The 19777-nt window shown below is 38.8% G+C and overlaps 2 protein-coding genes across 2 annotated transcripts; one reads left to right on the top strand and one right to left on the bottom strand.

The window, feature by feature from the left end:
• The first annotated feature begins 2349 nt into the window (after positions 1–2349).
• Positions 2350–6365, top strand: LOC122663778 (BAG family molecular chaperone regulator 7-like). Its single transcript, XM_043859423.1, has 3 exons — positions 2350–3126; positions 5568–5852; positions 6073–6365. The coding sequence occupies exons 1-3, from the start codon at positions 2389–2391 to the stop codon at positions 6307–6309; spliced, it is 1260 nt and encodes a 419-aa protein (XP_043715358.1). The 5' UTR covers positions 2350–2388; the 3' UTR covers positions 6310–6365.
• A 9648-nt stretch (positions 6366–16013) lies between these two features.
• On the bottom strand, positions 16014–19008 carry LOC122665994 (protein RGF1 INDUCIBLE TRANSCRIPTION FACTOR 1-like). The gene is made up of 5 exons (XM_043862110.1): positions 18943–19008; positions 16904–17080; positions 16748–16822; positions 16497–16637; positions 16014–16388 (listed from the first exon to the last, which is right to left on the bottom strand). Exons 1-5 carry the CDS (start codon positions 19006–19008, stop codon positions 16029–16031), a joined length of 819 nt encoding a protein of 272 aa, XP_043718045.1. The 3' UTR covers positions 16014–16028.
• Positions 19009–19777: the final 769 nt, after the last annotated feature.

The following is a 19777-nucleotide window of genomic DNA, read 5'->3' on the forward strand; positions in this document are numbered from 1 at the left end:
TCTCGACTAGGGATAGGATCAGACATCATGTTCATATGATCTTTACATTGTATGTTACTAGAAATGATGATATCAGAGCATAAATGTAAGCACATATTATGTATACATATAAAAAAAAATATTGTACAATTCTCACATGTATTATTACTGTTTGTGGTAATAGGAAGAGATACTACTTATTCATCACCAATTAATTGACCCTTTGACCTGAGAAATCTTTATTATTACGATGTGACATTACAAATTTTAATAAATCAATAATTGATATCATGTACGTGGATTATATATTGATGTATTGGATTTATGAGTATATATCGTCAATGAAAGAGATGCTCAATTTGAATCTATTATTCTTGATTGAGGAATATCAAGAAGAAAGAAAATCTGTGACCGATCAAATTGAAATCCTATAATGTTTTTATAAATTATTTACAAAAGAATAAGTTTAGAGAAACTGACAAAAAATTTTCCCAATTCAAACTCAGATAAGAGATTAAGGTAGGTTTTATTTATTCAATTGTTAGATTGAAACGTCAACTCTCCACATGGTTGGAATAATCTCACCTGAAGATTCTTGTCTAAGGGTGTACTGTGCGCTCACCGAAAGAACCCTAGAAAAAGGGACAATGAAAAAGCACGGCACTGTTTATGAAGTAGATCATTGGATTCCTTTTGCCAAAAGAGGTTTTAAAATATTGGTATCGGGTAATTTGTATTGATATTGACAAAAGCCGATTCTGATACTTAGATGTAACAATTGGTAATACCGATAAATTTGTTCAAAAATTAATAAAATAAAGATAAAACCATCCGATACAAACCTGATATATATTGGTATCAATATCAGTATCAATCGAAATATACCAATCCCAAATACCAACAATTAAAATCATGGTTCAGTCTCCAAACCGATACTTTCATTCTTCCATTTGAGGCCAAGTCCAAATTAAGTTCAACTTCATGAGTCAAGGCTTCCGTTTTCTTATTCATTCTTTTATCTTGCTCTCCAGTGAGCCTATGCCCATCGATTTTGGTTATGATTCGAGTTACTCTGCTGGATTCATGGTCTCAAGAATTTGGATTTGGATTTGGATCTTGGCCAATTAGAATCAGAACCGGTTATGATAGATCCAGCAAATTCTTGCCAATTCCCACTAATTTTCTTTTATCGTTTTTAATTGATTCTTATAGAATCTGACCGATTTGAATCTTAAACGGCACTGCCGGATTCAATCTCCGAACTCCGGGTGGATCCCCTTTCGTGGTTATTAGGAAAATTATCTCCTCGGTTTGCTTGTTCGTTAATTTCCTCAATTCCATATAATAGGGGGAGATGGATACCATCCTAATAGTGTGTTCAAACAGGGGTAGGATGGCCATTTTCTACCCCTATTGGATGGAATTGAAGAAATTGATGGGCAGGTAAATTATGGGGATAAAGATCTTATCATGCTTAGAAAATATATGTATATTTATTATACAACAAAAGTATTTATATCGTGTTATTTGTCCACAAAAAAGGCATGTGTCTAGGGATGTAAATGGATCGGATTCGGCTTGGATAGTGCTATATTCGCATCTGCATCTGATAAGCTTTCGAATAGATTTAAATAGTGCTAAATGGTTACGGACATAAATACAAATTGAATATTTTATCTATTTATATGTAAATATAATTTTTTAAATAATTATAATCTATCCGTATTCGTATTCATTTAACTTTCAAATGGATTCGAATCATTCTAAATAGATACGAACACAAATATGAAAACAGATTTCAACTATTCATTTAGATTTCGAGTATTCATTGACATCCCTACATGTTTTCGTATAATTTGCATGATTTCCTGTCGTTTGTCCTTATATGCTATTTTTTTTTTAAATTACTGGATTACCTACTGGTGCTGCGCCTTTTCTGACAATCTCACATGCTAAATCCCAGTAGTGCAGTCCTACCTGATTCTACTAAAATTTTTGCTCCATTTTAAAATTAAAAGTAAATAATACCATTTTTTTGTGTAATTTTCACCAAAAGGCAGGATCACAACTCACATGTCTTTCGGATTCCATTCGCACTATGAAATTACGCATTTACGCAATTACACAATTACGCGGCGATCATTCTCTAAATATTCCCTAGTTTACGAGTTCTATAGGGTCAAAATCCAAAATCCACCATCTACAAAGCCCTTTTCACGCATTTTATTTTCAATTCTGCCCCCTGCCAGCCAGCTTTTGATCAAATTTGACCCTGACCCGCAAATACAGTCCCCGTTTCCTTTCATTCCTTTCTTTCCTTTCTGTCTCTGCTCCTTTCTCCCCCACCCTTTACGTTCCGAAAAGCTCCCTGCTAAACCCTTCCTTCTGCGCTGTCTCTCCCCGAAAACGATGAGCCGATTCAGAAGAATCGAGATTTTTGAACCTTCGTCGTCTCTCTTCGTGAGGGAGACCTCCTGCTTTAGCCGTCCAACCCTAACTTTCACCTCATTTCCCCAAGTGGACGACCTCAGCCTACCTCTCGACCTCTTCACCCCAAACCCTTGCCCCTTGGACCTCTCCGCCCATTGTTTCCTTCCAACTGCTCCACCTCCCTGCGATATCTTCGACTCCATCACTGATCTCATCCAGATCGAGAGAACCTCCCTTTCATCCTCTTACAAGAGGTTGCAGGCTCGAACTGCTCCCGATTCCGACCTGCGGACCCTCTGCGACCGGGTTTCCGCTCTCGAGCTTGGTTTCAACCGATTCGTGAACAAAAAGACCTGCAATCCGGACCGAAAGTACTCTTGGACGGCCGAGGTCAAGGGTGCTGAGAAGGACGGCGTTGATCGAAAGTTCAAATGGACGGCGGAAATCAAAGGAGCCAAAAAAGGTGCTAAGCATGGAGCCCTTGAGAAGAACTACAAGTGGACGGCAGAGTTCAAAGGCAAAGGCAAAGACGCTCCGCTCACCCGCTCCTATACCTTTGAGACCTCTACGGCTCCCGCCGGTGACTTTAGTGACTCGGATTCCGACTCGGGGAAGGAGAAGAAGACGACGAAGAAGAAGGGATCGAAAGCTGGGTCATCCAAACGTGTGGTGGAGATCGATGAACCGGGTGATCAACGGGCTATCGTTCGCAGACAGGTCAGTACTATTTACTTTACTGCCACTCGGTGCAGCAGCATTGGGCAGTTTCGAATGCTCAGGGATAAGTTTTTGAGTAAATTACTCCCCCCTCCCCTCGATTATGCTCTAATGACAAACCCCTCCCCTGGGTATTGAGTAATGACTCTCCCCTCCCCTGTATTAACAAGATTCTATCAACCGTACCCATTCCGTTAAAAATGACTGTTAAGTGATGACATCACCCTAAAAATATTCATTTAAACCCTAAAATACCCTTATGTTTGTGATATTCCAATTATACCCCTAACCATATCAAAACCCTAAAAACCTCATTTCTCCAGTTTGACTAACAGTCACCATCACCACCGCCACCACCACTTCCGTAGCCACGGTCACCACCACCATTTCCTTAGCCACGGTCACTACCATGGCTGTATCCACCACCGCCGCCCTCACGACGTCCATAACCACTGCCGCCTTCACCTCTATAGCCTCCGCCACCACCGCTACAATAACCACCTCCACCACCACCACCACCGCCAGCACCCCTGGTCTGGGCTTGATTGACGGTAATATTCCTACCATCAAGGTCCTATCCGTTCATCCCTTCAATAGTATCCCTCATCGATTGCTCATCGCGGAAAGTAACGAAGCCAAACCCTCTGATCTCCCAGTCTCACGATTGCTGATGATCGTTTCCGGTGATCAATGAGAGAACAGAGAGATTGGTAGTACAGGAAAATTCAGACCTAGCTGAAATTTTGGATATTGAAGCGAGATCTTGAAGAAAGAATAGCGATGTAGATGTGGAATGTGATTCGGAGCAAGGATGAGGCCTTTGAGCGATTTAGGAATTGGTCTAATTTTGGTGTTCGGTTATCTGCTCTTAGCTCTTGTTGCAAAGCTCTACTATTTGTTATGGTGGAAAAAGAGGGTCACCAACAGAGAGATTGAAGATGATTACAACAGTCCTACAAGAGAGCTATTTTATACGTTTTGCTGGAAAAAATCAAACCACCGTTGTCGAGTTCCACAACCTTGAACCCTCAGGAACTCTGCACCTCTGTGAGAATTACAAGAGCCCATGGTCATAAAACAGAGAATTAACTTATCCTTCATTTTGAGTCACATAAGGATTTGTTACTGAAACCCTTTGAAGATGATGCCATGGATTTGGAACTCTTGATGCGGCAGAATCTCTGTGGACCTCCACGATTCCTCTTCACCATTAAAGAAGATTTGAAGGAAGATTTGGAGTCCGATGATGGGAAATTCAGAAGTGGAAAAAGCCGAAAAGGGTCAAGAAGTAGGAGCTTGAGTGATATCCTCCCCAGTGTGGAGACCCCATTTTTAACTCCTATGCCTTCTCCACCATTTACTCCACCACTGACTCCTATAGACTCATATAACCACCATGGATTGACTGAAAGCCCTCTCTTTTGGTTCCTTTCTATGGAAAATACTTCATTTTGAATTGATTTACAGGGAACACACATACAAGTGACAGCTATGTGGGGCACAAGACGACTAAGATAGTGAAGGAGGCAACCACATACATTAAAAATTGCTTAGGCGTAGGAGCAGATGATGCATTCATATTCTGTGGCTCTGGCACCACTGCAACAATCAAACGTCTTCAAGAGGTTATGGGAATCACAGTGATTTCAACCATGAGAGAAAGGATACTCAAGAGCCTAAAGAGAGAAGAGAGATGGGTGGTCTTTGTTGGGCCATATGACCACCACTCCAACCTCCTCTCATGGCGTAACAGCTTAGCAGAGGTGATTGAGATCGGTCTTGACGATGATGAATTGGTAGACATACGAGCTCTAAGTCTCCAACTTGAGTTTTATAAGGGTTCCAATCTCTGCCGAGCTTTTTTCACACCTAAACATGGAAACTGGTACAGCTTTCGGAGATGCATTAGGAAGAAGAAGAAGAAGAAGAAGAGTGGGGTGGCGGTGGTGCAGAGTGGTGGGGGCGGGTGGGGTTACAGGAGGAAGAAGAAAGAAGTGAGGTAGAGATGGGGGTATTATTGTCTTTTTATTTGCATTTTTAACACCGTCAGTCAAAATGGATACGGTTGATAGAATCTTGTTAATACAGGGGAGGGGAGAGTCATTATTCAATACCCAGGGGAGGGGCTTGTCATTAGAGCATAATCAAGGGGAGGGGGGAGTAATTTACTCTAAGTTTTTTCACTTGCAGCAATCTGAAACTTGTTGGTTTAAGTTGATTAATTCTCGTGTTGTAAATGATTTTAGAGAAATCATCTTGATAGCAACCAAGCTGTAGGTTGCGCAGCGAACCGTCTAAAACTTGCATTGGACGGTTCTGAGATGTTGACAGCGCTTTGCTATTGCGTGTTCTCTTTTGACGCTCTGAGAGACCCCGTAACGTTTCTGTCCAAGCGCTTTGTTCTCATTTTGTCTGTGTTGTTGTGTTAAATTCTTGGCAAGGCTTTCGCTCAGAGGATTAGGGCCGATGCCAAGGGGAAGAAGAAAGAGCTGTCGCCTCAAGATGCAGCTATTATGATCCAGGTGAGCTTCAGAGCTTATCTGATTCGTCGATCGAAAGCTCTTCGTGCTCTTCGAGAGTTGGCTGTGGCCAAGAGCAAGTTGAAGGAGATCAGGGCGGCGTTCAACAACTTTTCTTACAGAAGCCGCATTGCCCGTGATGCGGAGGAGCGCCAGAGGTTCTCTGAGAAGATCATAGTCCTCCTCCTCACCGTCGATGCAATTGAGGTATTGCAATCTTTCTCTGTTCAATCAATTTAGTAGATGTAGCTCTGTGTGTGATTGCGGCCTTGTCATGGGTTTGATACTGGGTAGATCAGGAATCTTGTGTTTACAATGGGTTCCTGTATATAAGAATTGCCTGAAGAACTTTGCAAGTTGATTTGTGGTTCTGATTGGGTTTATTTTTTTGGTTTTTGTCGTTGCTGGTTTGCCTCGGTATTATTAGGGAGCTGATCTAATGGTTCGAGCAGCGAGGAAATCAATGTTGGATGAGTTGGAGGCGATGCTGGATGTGGTGGATCCCCAGCCTCCAGGAAAGCTAGGTTCGATGAAGAGGAGGAAGTTCGATCTGCCAGAGGGTTGCATCCAGAAGGAAATTGCAGCTGGTGTGGCTAAGGTTGTCCAAATGCTTAATGAAGAAGACAATGATAGTGTTGCCCTCGAGGACGAGAACGGCTGTTGAGAGTTTCCGCACTTCTCGTGTTGTGTTTTGTTAATGGGAAAAACATAGGCCTCTTTCGGCGTCAGAGGTTGGAAGACTTCATCACTGGGGTTATCTCCATAGTAGATAGGTTTTCAGTACTTATTTCTTGAAAGTTGAAACTGTGACGGATTTGTATGGAGTTTCCTGCTTCTAAGGGTTTGCTGCATGCCAGACTTTTTAAGGGCTGAATAGAACCTTTGTTCTGATGTTCTTTCTGCTGTTTCGGGAACTCCCTGAAACAGGTTCGGGTGACGAGTTGAATTCATTGCATGCTTGTTTGTTCACAGGGTTTTAAAAATCGGCTGCTGCCGGTTCTGGCTGATGCAGCTCGGCCAATCCCCTTTCAAAAATTTGGGTTAAGGCATGCTTTGGCCAATTTCTCACTGGTGGTAGATTCCAATCATATGGCAATAGAAGTCATATGATCGAATAGTTATTATGATCAATGTAAATATGGGCCGTTTGGCATTGAGCAACGGTCAAAATTGTCAAACCAACCATTTCTTGTGACATTCTGTATTCGTAGGTAGTCCTTGATAAACATGTCAATGGCTGGTCCGTTTAAATGAGTTGTAGCCTTTTTAACAGAAGGGTTAATTTAGGTATATAGTCATGGATTAAGGTTCCTTTCACTCGCTGTGAAAGATGTTGAGCAAAGTTATTATTTTTCAGTAAAGAGTTTTCATTGTTGTCAACACCCTCAGTAGATCCATACATTCACCAAAGTCTTGATAATTTAGGATGCAATGTTTGAAGCAAGCTGAGTTGCAGATGACAAGTTTCGTGTCAGGGCAGTAACTTGTCTGCTTTATACCGGAAATTAAGTTTAACTTTTAAATGAAACATGAATCAACTTGATCCGATGTCTGAGTTGAAAATTATGAGACGGACAACAGATATCAACAGATATGGTTTGTGAGCCTCAAGACTAGCTTCAAGGCTGATTTAGGACCTCTTTTTACTCATTTTGTGTTGGACCTAAAACCATAAAAGTTGTATCCTTTTAAGCTTTAATTTGCATCAAGAATCAAGTCAATCTCAGATTGGAAGAGAAAGATATGACATTTTTAATTGATCTGCTCATTGGCCAGATGAAGCGTATACAAGTCCTTATTTGTGGATCCTGATGTTATATGGTCAGTGGCTCCACGAAATGGATGACTTTCGCGAGGGGATTTTGGGCTACCAAGAGGGGGAAGAACCCTAGAAGTTCAAAAAACCCTAGAGCAAAAGGAGAGAATAAAAAAAAGGATTATGAAAAGGATAGAAGATTGAGGAAGAGAGGACTAGGTTATGAAAAGAAGAAAGTATGTGAGAGAAATTATCAATCAAGGAGCGTGTGGAAAGCTTTAAGGTGTGTTAAAGTCTTTTTGAATCCTTGACTAAAGCCACAAAAGTAAAGAAGAGAATAGAGCGAGTGTGAGAGGAGGAGAATTACTTTGCTTAGAGGTAATCCATTTGTTTACATTATCTCGAAGAACATATATGTTAGACTGTAGGTTAGGTGTTTGATAAAATACCTCAGTTACAAGCTTGTGTTTATTGGCAAGATTTGTATTAGAAAGACTGTCATTGTTGTAGCCTACCATAGCTGAGGTGTGAAGAGCCCTTCTCTAATGTATCATCTCCTGGTCCTAGCAAGCCGTATCTTTCGGGTGTTCGATACCCTCCGGAACTAGTCTGTCATGATAAACCAGGCTTAGGACATGGTAGCCTAGATTGAGGGGGCCGAGGGCCTCTTTGAGGTCTTTAGTCGGGGATGGGAGGGGTCATATAGTCTCGTTTTCCATCTCAATAGTCTAATTGTTGACTAGAGGTCACTTTAAGTAGAGTACATATCTTTTATCAAAAAAAAAACTAGAGTACATATCTAACTGCGAAAAAAATTATAGAGAGTGCCATGACCTTAGCTATCCGAAAGATTCCTTGATTGTGTCTTGAAATTTCCGGGACACATTCCATACCTCTATGTTAGTCTAACCTAACAAGCACCTTTCGTTGTATAAAGGGATCTCATCCTCTGCTTGCTTAAAGCATTTGACAATAACTAATTGGGACCAATTTGCATAAATCGGAAATCACATAAGCAATATTAAGGAGGAAAGAAGAAGATGATTTACATTATAGAGAATTCCCAAGCCAACTTGTTGGTGAAGTTGTAGACCCAAACAAACAAGGAAATAGGATCAAAAGCGATTTTAAGGTAATGCATTTAATTACAATGAAATGACATGTTAGTATTCTTCTAATTTTACAGAACCTAAAACACATTCTTTTATCACTTTGTGTTTCATTTTAGGCTCGAATTTAATTTGAGATTAAAAGTTACAAAATACCAAAAGCCCATCTAGACTTGTTTAGAGATTTGTTAGTATACCATACAGAGATTAAAATAGGATCCATTAGATATGGAAAATCAAAAGGTGAGCAAGGGATAGAAGCATTACCATTGTGAGTGCGTTCTTGATAGAGGGGGTTGGTGCTCCTTGTAGTGGGTGATACTAAATTGAGTGTGCAATATACTTCAACTAGATTTGTATTGTAGTCTAGGAAGCCATTTGCACCGTGGCTCTGTTACCATATTAAGGAACCATGTTATATTTTATTTTATGGTTTATGATAATTGTGTGATTGTTTGCTTGGTCAATTTGTGTGATTCCCCCAAAACGTGAAAAGTTTTGAGAGAAGCTAGACTCGACTGCATTAGGGAGAAATAATTTTGGCTATGCAAATATGGGGTGAGAATATGATGGTGGTACACAACTCCAATAATGAGATCACATCACTAGTTTTTTTTTTTTTTTTTTGGTAAAAATTACATCACTAGCCCATTCTTTATGGGCAAAGGAAAACTTACTTTTATGGTTATTGCTCCATTAAATAGAAATTTTTTCATTTGTTTAAAGTAAGGCCAATCAAAATTCCCCAAACCACATCATCCCGAAACAAATCAAAACAACAAAATCTTTATTAGATATGGATTTAAAATATCAGTCTAAATGGACTCTACATGTGGCAAAAATCATAGTCAAAGCTTGTGTAAAAATTCAAAATATAAATATAAAAAAATATTAACTTAAATGGTTTAAAATACAAGGAGAACCATGTGGCTGGCTTGTACTTTGAAATTTGATATATGACCAATTAAGGGAGTGATATATCAAATCAACTATTCATATTGGCCATAGGAACCTTTCATGAGGCCATGGGAATGCTTGTGCAAGCATCGTCCTGGACAGAATTTTCTTCTTTTCATGGGGTAGCATGGTACTTTCGTGTTATTTTTTTGTCTAGGCATAAGAGCTATGCGGGCCACACGACTAGGTAGCGTCTTATCCCTTAATTGAAGCAATATAAGGGATCTTGGAAATCAACTAATCTCAAAGTTGCTTCAATCATTAAAGTAATCTTAAGGGTGTCAATTTGGCTCTTACATAAGGTTCTTGTTTTGACAATTCAAAAGTCGCAAAAACCTTTTTACTAATGAATCCATGTTGAATTGATTTTGGAATGGATTCATTATTAGGGTGACCCAAATCCAAATGCATTGCGAAGCTCATTTAGGCGTTCATTTCAAATGATGCCTTGTACTCATTGTTTGCCCTTTGGATTGGAAGGAATGAAGAGAAACTTCACCCTATATGAGAAAAAGATTGTTATGTTACTCTTGTATAGACTCTAGTGTAATTTATACCCACTCACATAATAAACAATAGGATTCACATAGATCTCTCCCCTATTATGATCATGTTGGTTTCACGTGAACCTATATGAAAGATATCATTTTCCAACCCTTCATTGGTGAACACAATTCATTTATAGGAAATCCTCCCCTATATATATTCACAAATTACATGCACCAAGGCCTAACAAATATTCCTCAATCCTACCGAACTCAACTACCCAAAGCTGCTAGTGCTCACATAGTCAAACTCTCATGTTAAACCACGGAAAAGAAAAAAAAGAAAAAAAAACAAGAGAAAGATATGATTGCTTTACCCAGGGAATCCATGTGGGATCCACCCCTCTTATTAGAGGCATTAGGGAAACTGGGCAGAAACCTGAGAGGATAATTTTTCCCTAATAACCTATATACCCCTATAATCCTATATGAATTGGTGCAGCAGGCAAGAGGTGTCTGCAATTCTGCATAGCGTAGAACGAGTGGAAGAGGAGGGTATGGGAAAGGCCAATTAATACCTGACTGTACTATATCAACTCTAACTGATCAAATCTTATTTATGCGTATCTTGTCTTGTCTTGTTTCTATCATATTTCTTTGGGAAGGAAGACACTGAGTAGTTTGGAAAGCTAAAAACATTGAAGAGTTTACAGGACAAATAAAGACAAGAACCAACTCACTATACTTGTAGGACAGTATCCTATGCTACTAATAAAGGAAGATGCTCTTTTTCATTGTCCATACAATATGTATGACTCGTCACAATTGCCCCAAATATTGTGGGACATGACAAGTTGACAACACCCCCTCCCCCCTCCCCTTAGACACGTTTTCCCATGCGAGGTGCTGTAAATGTCGCAATTGTACTACTAACGTTGAGGAACTCCTTTCCTTTCCATTAAAGTCACCAATAAATATGCTAGAAAAACTCGATCGAGATCTTTTGAAATTATTGAATTAATTTGGTTTCCTAGGTTTTTGAGAGGAGTCGAAGGAAAATTTTTTAGATTCGATTGAATTTTGATGGTTTTGATCAATTTTGATTGATTTCGATTATATTTCAATGGTTTCGACACATATGTCTATCAAAATTAGGAGAAATTTGATTCAAAATTAGGACAGACAAGTATTTATATCAGACACTAAGACAAACACTTAGTTTTATCTAATATCAGTTAAGTAAATATTTTTGTATTTGTATTTCATTTACTTAAGATATTATTCATAAATAAATAAATACCTCCTATTTGAATACAATAAAAATAGTTTAAAAAATCAAATTTTAAAAGAAGAAAAAAATCAACTTCCTAGTTCAAGAACAAAATTTATATTTTTGACGGAAGGTGTAATTTTTAATTTTTCAATGCTGGGGTTTTTCTTAAATCTAAACATTTCAAAAATCTTAATATGATAAAATATTATTAAAAACAAAAAATAAGGTAAAATATTCATTTGTTTTAATGTTCAAAAAAATATTTTCATTCAAAAAGATTTTGACAGCATTCACGCACAACAAATCTAAGATTACTTAAATCTGATTAATATTAAAGGAGTATGTTCCGATCAAACCTTATTCGATACCATATCCAAGAACAATATATAGTAACAAACTTAGATCAAAACCACAAGCACTATTTTTAATGTTCTCTATGCAAAATTTATGCATGGATTGGGTTTAAAATGTCAAAAATAGGCAGCACAACAAAAATCAGGGCAAAAAAATAACTTCCAGGCCTCGAAATTAAGATTCGAGTTAGTTTGAAGAAAATCCCAAGTTTCGACCAAGATATGATCGAAACCGAAACAAACTCGATTTCTGACTGATCGAAATCCAAATTTTAGAACCTTGGCCTTAAAAGCTTCCACATGAGAATATACGTGGGAATCAAAAATTTCCTAGGGATTTTCCCTATGGTGAACCATTTTTTTCTGTTTTTATTAATATTTTAACAATTTCTTACCCAATTTTAATATTTTCGACCTATATCAATACCGATCCTGCAATACCCGATTTTGACTAGCTTTTGACCAATCCGGATTTGTATTGGATCGGTATCGCCCTTGATCGATCCCAAGACCGAGGGATAGTTCGAGGGAAAATCCTATTTTCCGGTTGGTGTTCCGCCCAAAAGAAATCGATCTTAAATCGGATATGATGAGTAGTTTGATTTGTAGGCTTATAAGGAATGAGTTCTAATTAATCCCAACAAGCAATAACGAGGATATCTCCTCAAAAAAATTGTCACACTTATCAGATTGCATCGACCGATCCAACCAAGTAGACCAATCCGGGGAGCAATCCACTAATAGCTAGTCGAATATGTCATTATTTGGGATTGGTTAAGACCGATACCAATCTGACGATTTTTGATCGATCCAATTCGATACCTCAAACCATGATCCTCCTCACTCACCTTGTTAAGATGCAGGCCGCCATGTACAACTCTCATAAACATCCACCAAATTCTCCTCTCCCTTTTATTGATTTGGCGTGTAGTAAAGTGCTCCTTTCTCACTTCAGGCTCACCATTGGCTAGACATTAAAAAACCAACACAAACGGGTAGCTTATCATAAGGGTATCGATTTGAAGCCAAAATCGAAAATCAAAACTGAAACCAGCCATTTAAAACCGAATTGAATTAAATCGGTTTTAAAATCTGAAAATTTTCTTCAGTTCGATTCGATTGCATGATTGAAGCCGTCAAATCGAACAATTTGGTTTCATGATTGAAACCGTCAAACCAAACAAAAGTACTATTTTCATACCAAATAAGGAAACCGTATTATATTCTATTTTTTATATTTTTAATTATGATAAATTTTATTCCATTTTAATGTTTGAAACAAAGTTTAGCAGATTATGACTCTTAACACATAACGGGTTCTTTAATTGTAAAGATGTAAAAAGTTTGCCTAAAGACCTAAAATAGGACCTAAACCGAATGCACATCAAGGTCAAAACTAATACAAAATGGAATAAAAATAGAATTGACACCGAACCGACACAGTTCGGTTATGGTTTGAAAACACATGCTCGTATTCAGTTTCAATTTCCACGTAATGTATTTTAAATCGAACTGTTGGCACCCTTCACTTATCAAGTACCGATCCCTCTCCTCACCCTTCTTTTTGTTCGCTTTGGGTAAGCAAAATCTATGACATATATATGCACATTGCACCAACCCACCAATTATGGTGATCCCTATTATCTAGGGTATCACTTATTTGACATCGAATTCAGAATCATATACTTTTTCTTTTATTCCAAGAGAGGAAACCGTTTGATTGATTCCCTTGTTAGGAGGGCCCGATCCTTGACATGTAAGACTGATTAGTCAATTTCCACTCCATGGTTTATTGACATAAGGGTGTCAATTGAGCACCAGAACTGGAAATCAAACCGGAACCAACCTACAAAAAATCAGAATCGACACACCCAATGACTTATTAGGCTAATTTTGAATTTATCGTTAAGTTATTGGTCCAATTTTAGATCTATCAATTAAGTTATTAATCTCCCAATGGTTCCAAAACTGAACCCAGAGACCAACTAGGAACCAAAACAAATGCATATCCTAACCCTATATATTAAATGGGAGAATGAACACTACCCGATTGCACAACATACAGGGCATGCGTAATGACCACTACACCATCTTGGAAATGGTGGAAATGACCAAGAGTGCGACGGTCATTTTGCATACCCCTATGTCTAGGCATAGGGGCAATGTGCGTTGTGCAACCGGGTAGACTTAAAGGTCATGAGAATTAACACCCAGCTGATTATTTGTGAGGATAGTGGTGTTTCTACTTATTAATTGAATAGAAAACAAAATGTATTACAGACTACCATGATTTGAGAAAGAAAAAAATGATAGTAGGATGCATATGTGATTCATATTATAATATTACTTAATATATGTAACATGTGATAGGGAAATATATATATTTTTAATTATAAACTGATTAAAACCAATTAGAAACAAAAAACGATCCACCCATTTGTTAATGGTCCTTGATCCCAAAACCCTAGTCGTGTTCCTTGGGACAGGAAGTTGGGAACTGCCAAGGAACCATAACAATAGCGTAGGACTGGACCAATTAACGGACCTTTATTTGCTCCATTTTCTGGGCAAATCCCTTTCCCCATTAATAGAGTGGGCAGAATTGACCATCCTACCTCTACCCAAACACATTGTCCAGATGGGATCCACCCCACCCCCCCCCCCTTAATAGAGGAACTTGAAGATATATATAGAGCGAACAGGAAATGGAACAGATAAAAATACAATAATTGACACCGTTATCCTTAAATCTTCTTCTTTCTTGTTTTTTTTTCAAAATTGACACCCTTATCAAGAAGCTGTAATTCGGAATTGTCTACTACACATTCTCATCAGTAAAGCTCAGCTTACCAAACAAACAAAAAAATTTATACACTGCTTGATGATATTATGAAGGACAATCTACATTAAAGACCTACCTGCCACTTATCACGAGCCTTCAGTTGGTTCCCCGCTATTTCAAGCATAAGGTCTTAACATAGGTTGGTCCCGCCTTCGGGGAAACATAAATAAAACTCATGGGTTGGAAACATCATATGAGGTATCCAATCAATGAAGCTGTCAGGAGGTAGAGCATCACGCATGCATGCATATGAATAACCCAAGGTGAATACTACACGTGTCCCAAACCCTTGTGCTCAATCCCATGCATCTTAGTCCACGTGTGATCCATCAGGTAGATATCAACTACTTGCTTATGCTATCAGGTGGCTAAGGGGGAAAAACCCCCCCTAATTATATAGGGCATACCTTAAACTTATAATAAAAATGGAATGGAATATTTCCACTCTAAAGTCTCTGACCTCATCCATGATCTATCTTCCAGCGCCCATACCCACCCCCTATTCACTCATCTTTACTTCCAAATGATGCAATATTGCAATTGAATTCTATAGTTAATAAGAGCAACTAAGTGCATAGTGTTTAAATAGAGTTTACAAACACAAATTTTAAGACATTAGAACTATTATCAGTATCTGTGTGAACTTTCTAAACAAACAAAGGCACTTGTGAAAAAAAAAAAACCAAGTAATTAATAATTTTTTGCTTTCCAGTATTATTATGAGGAAGAGATAAGAGACAAAAAAGAAGGGAAGGGTATTATAGGGATTTTTCAAACTCAAGGCCACTCTGAGAAGTGAGACTGTCATAGTCAAGCCTGTACAGTTCCTACAGATTTTAGGGTCCCATTTCCAAGCCAACCTGAGACCCAATTTTTCTTTTTTTTGGTAATAACCTGAGACCCAATTACATAAACAGCTTTTCTGCTCTTCTTCCCATTCCCCAAAAATTGGCACAGCTGTATGCTATCCCCCACCCCTCACTCTTCTCTTTCAAAACCTAACAAGGTACATTCCATAATACCCTAACTATCCCTCTATATAAGACTGAAAATGGAATCCAACTTCATTTCAAATTTAAACAAAAAAAAAAACCTCCCACTCTTTGTCTTTACAAAATCAAACAAAACAGTATAATTTATTTCACCAGACCAGCTATAAAAACCCCCATCTAGCAGACCACAGTTCTTCCCCTAAACACTGAAAGGTATATTATATAACCCAACAACCCAGCAATTTAGAACACATAATTAGGAAGTAGAAAGAGGGAAATAAAGTTAGAAAAGACAAAACAAAACTTCAGACAGGGCCCCCCTCCTTCCCTCTCCCTCTGCTCTCTGTAATCTTTGTTGGACTTTTATTCACACTATTGAAGAAAAAATAAAAGGCAAGTAAATGCGTCTGAGTTAAATAAGAGCTTAAAAAGAAAAAAAGGAGGGAAAGAAAAGAAATTAAATTCCCTACAAAACTGGGAGGTTTTGCTTCTTCACTCCTCTCCCGTAGGAGACCATCATCTCTGAGTATCGAAAAAGACATTGAAAATCCTCCCTCAGTCCTTCCTTTTCCTTTTTTCAGAAACCTATTAATTACTATACCTTACCAGTTCCGTATCAGTATAGAGGCGACCGGTGGGGCAAGCTCTTTCGTCGGTTCAAGCTTATAGAGATTTCCGATACGCGCAGGCATGTCGGCCGATAAGGTGTCCGTTGGGCTGAAATGCTGCTTCGTTTCTTCTTCACAAACTCTGTGGTAGCAGTGCATGCAAGGGTCTTGCAACCCACTGCACCACAGCTTGCGCTTGACCCGGACGAAGTGCCTAAAGATCCGGGCGATTCAAGGACGGAGTCAGGCGTCAATTGGCCTTCGTCGAGGTCGCAGCTCTCTCCCTTAGCGCCTTCTGGTAAAGGAAGAAATTTGCAGTCGTATAGATATTTCGACAGCCCACCTTCAGTCCTCATCAAATGATGAACCTGCAATTAATAATAGCAATTTCAAACAGAAACCCAGATGAAAATATTAGTAGAGTGTAACCAGAGAGGTTTTATTAAAAATTCTTCTTCTAATTTAAGTTTTCGGACCTTGCACGCGAGAGAGCAGAAGAGATATGGGTCTTGAAGGCTCCTATCACAGATAGTGCAGACGTTCCCGGACCCTCTGAAAGGCCTAGATTGAGGCCTTTGATTCAAAAACACCACTTTTGCGCTGTTCGTAGTGTAAGACTGTAAAATTAGTAATCGCAAAGAAACAAACTAAGTTAGTGAGATGCTGATTGATTGAATAAAACTAAGTTTTTCTTTTTTGGGGAAAAAATAAAAAACCAAGAAATTACTTGAACGAAGTTACAGTTGATTAATTTCTCAATATCCTCCACTCGAACCACGTCGTGATAAACGTACCTCCGTATCTGAAGAATAAAAAAGGAAGAAACTCAGGATTTAACAGAGGAAGTAAAATAGGTAAGAAACTTAAGGTTATGTTTAGAAACCTGTAAGAGTCGGTGAGAGCGATGAGGAAATAGGCAGTGAGGACAGATACTGATGCAGCAATCCAAACAAAATATGTTTTTCTCATTCTTCTTAGTGGACTCATGAATCAAACAAGGGTAAAAGAATTTCTCTCCGAGAAGAACTTCAAGCCAGTGAGGAAAAGAGGATAGACCCACCTAAAAGAGACAAAAACCAATATGAAATTCAAGCAATCTCTGTGAAAAATCAGCATAAACAACTATCAGCGAAGCCAAAACCCACCATTTTCTTCTCTCCCAACTCCCAGGCACTTTGTAAAGAGAAGAAAGCTTTGTTTATAATTTTATATAGAGACTATTGATAAGAGGTATGGGGGAGAGAGAGAGAGAACAAAAATAGAATTAGAAAGGATGAGGATAAAAAATAAAAAAAAAACCAAAAACGGGGAACGGCGCCTGCAACTCCTACTACTGTGAGTCTGTTACTGTTACCGACGAAGCAACAGTAGTACAAGAGTGGAGCGGGTGAGGTTGGGCTCATTTAAAGAGGTTCTGTAGTTGTAGACTCGCGGTAATGATAGTAGTAGTAGTAGTAGTGACTATTGATAGTAATGGGAGTAATGACCTAATAGTGGGCGCTGTAGCGTGGAACTGGAAATATCAAAACAGCAAACAAATTTCAAAATTTGCCCTTTTGGTCTCTCACCTAGTCGTCAAAACAAAAACAAAACCCTAACCACAGTGATTTCAATTCAACCCAACTCGAGCTTTTTCTCTGCCCCCAACTCGACTCAAGGTTTTTTCTCTGCTAAATGACAAGACCAAAAGCTGTAACCCTTTTTTTTGTTTTGTGTATTTTCCCCATAAGCCGATGAGTTTTCACAATTATCAGAGAAGCTGCATTGGTAGAATAGATGGAGCCATGGAGGTGGAGGTTTAGGTTTTCAAAAATGACCGCTGACCACTTTATTCTCAAATGACAAGAGTAGACGACTGAATATGTCCAATTCATCCCCACGGAATTACGTTAGGACAGCCAATAGGGCATGCCGGCAGGGGTTCGTATACAAAGTCCAAACGGGGCTTTTCAATGCTGGGATTATAAATCACAAGTCCAAAATCCAAGTAAGGTTTTGGGGGTTTCAAATGTCAATAGAGAGTTTGAAGAAGTTGTGAGGAGACAAAGTCTATCAAGAAGAGAAAGAGATAAAATTTAAAGGAAGAGACACTCTCAAGAAGGTAGAGAGCTTAAAAGAGTTTTAGATAATGAAACGAGGTCTAAAAACTTTCTAGACAACGCATGAAAGTTCATGTACAAAATTGAATAGATTAACCAAAAAAAACAGGTGTTTTGAAGGATTGGGCTTCTCTCCACTGAGTGAAGAGTTCAATGAGGTATTCGACGGTTGGACTACGCCACACACATCTTAACGGTTGATTAGATATGCGTTGAGATGTGTGCAGCATAATCCAACCGTCAATTGCTTCATTGGGTTCTCCACTCAGTGGAGAGGAGCCAGATCCTAATTTGAATCTTCCAAATTAAGTAGAAAAAGACTATCTAGAAGTGTGGCCTTATATCAAGACACATGATGGGGCTAAATGATTGCTCTACCCCTATGAAAAGATGAAATTCCACCTCTAGTGATGCGTCTTCATGCTTCCATTGATCTTACGTTAACGTAGGAATCTCACTATCAGACAAAGAACTTGTTCGCTTAAATTAATTATTAGCTAAAAATCATTGGAGTTGCAAACTAGTTTCTACATAAATCCAAGATTACAAACTATTACACGTGGCAAAATCCACTTGTATGATGGCATCTTTCCCGTTCCTTTATCTTACCATTCTCCTCCTCTTTCTATATAGTAAATATATGCCATCACGGCATAACTGGGTAAGTAGGAAAGCACACTAACAGCAGTTTACTGTTGTTGTGTTCAGTTGGAGACATGGTTCGTAATCTCATTATTGGATTAGTTGATTAGTTCGGATTGGATCGGGATCAGCACAGTGGAGAGAGGAAGAGGTGAGAGGACATATACTACCAAAAATGTACATCATTTTCCCTACAAAAAATTCCAATCAAAGGTTCAAATTGTTCTCTATGTTCACCTGGGGCCATGATTCGTAATCTTGGTATCGGATCATGTGATTTGCCTGGATCAGATCAGTATTGGATCAAGGCCGATCCCAAATATATTTTTTTTTGGTAACAAACTAGTAAAAAATAATAAAACCAATTTTTATTGAAAAAAAAAAAAGGGCAATTCCATTCGATCTGGATTGATTCAAGCCAATCCGGATCGATATTGAATTGATACCGACCAAGACCGGTACCTTAAACCATGACTGGGCTACGTTATCCTAATCTTACCCTCGCTAACGACTCTCTACATAATGGTTGAGAAAAAGGGAATATGATTGGAAAAGGGAATGCATTCAACCACATTGCTAGAACCAAGCTGAAAAACTATAGGGCGTGACATCATACAAAGGTGCTCGTAGTTTAGCTTTACTCTGCCTAAAGGCTTGTTGGATTCACACACTAGCTGATTGTACGGGTGTCAATGGGTCAGGTTGGGCCGGGCTTGCCCTAAACCCTAACCCAACCCTAAAGGCCTTAACCTAAACCTTGACCCGACCCGACCCTGCCAGGGCACAGAAACCCTCAACCCAATCCCGATCCTTCCAGGGTTTTTCCTAACCCGACCTGGCCCTGATTGAACCTGATAGGGTCGGGCAGGGTCGGGTTGGCCCTAATTGACCCTGTCTTGACCTTGACCCTGACCTTGATTTTGTCTATAATCCCATGTGCCTTTAGGGCTTTTATTGTCTTTTGTTTTTTAATTTTTTTATTAGGCTATATATATAAATAAATATTAGACCAAAAT

This window comes from Telopea speciosissima, chromosome 6, assembly GCF_018873765.1.
Source record: "Telopea speciosissima isolate NSW1024214 ecotype Mountain lineage chromosome 6, Tspe_v1, whole genome shotgun sequence".
Taxonomy (NCBI): Eukaryota; Viridiplantae; Streptophyta; class Magnoliopsida; order Proteales; family Proteaceae; genus Telopea; species Telopea speciosissima.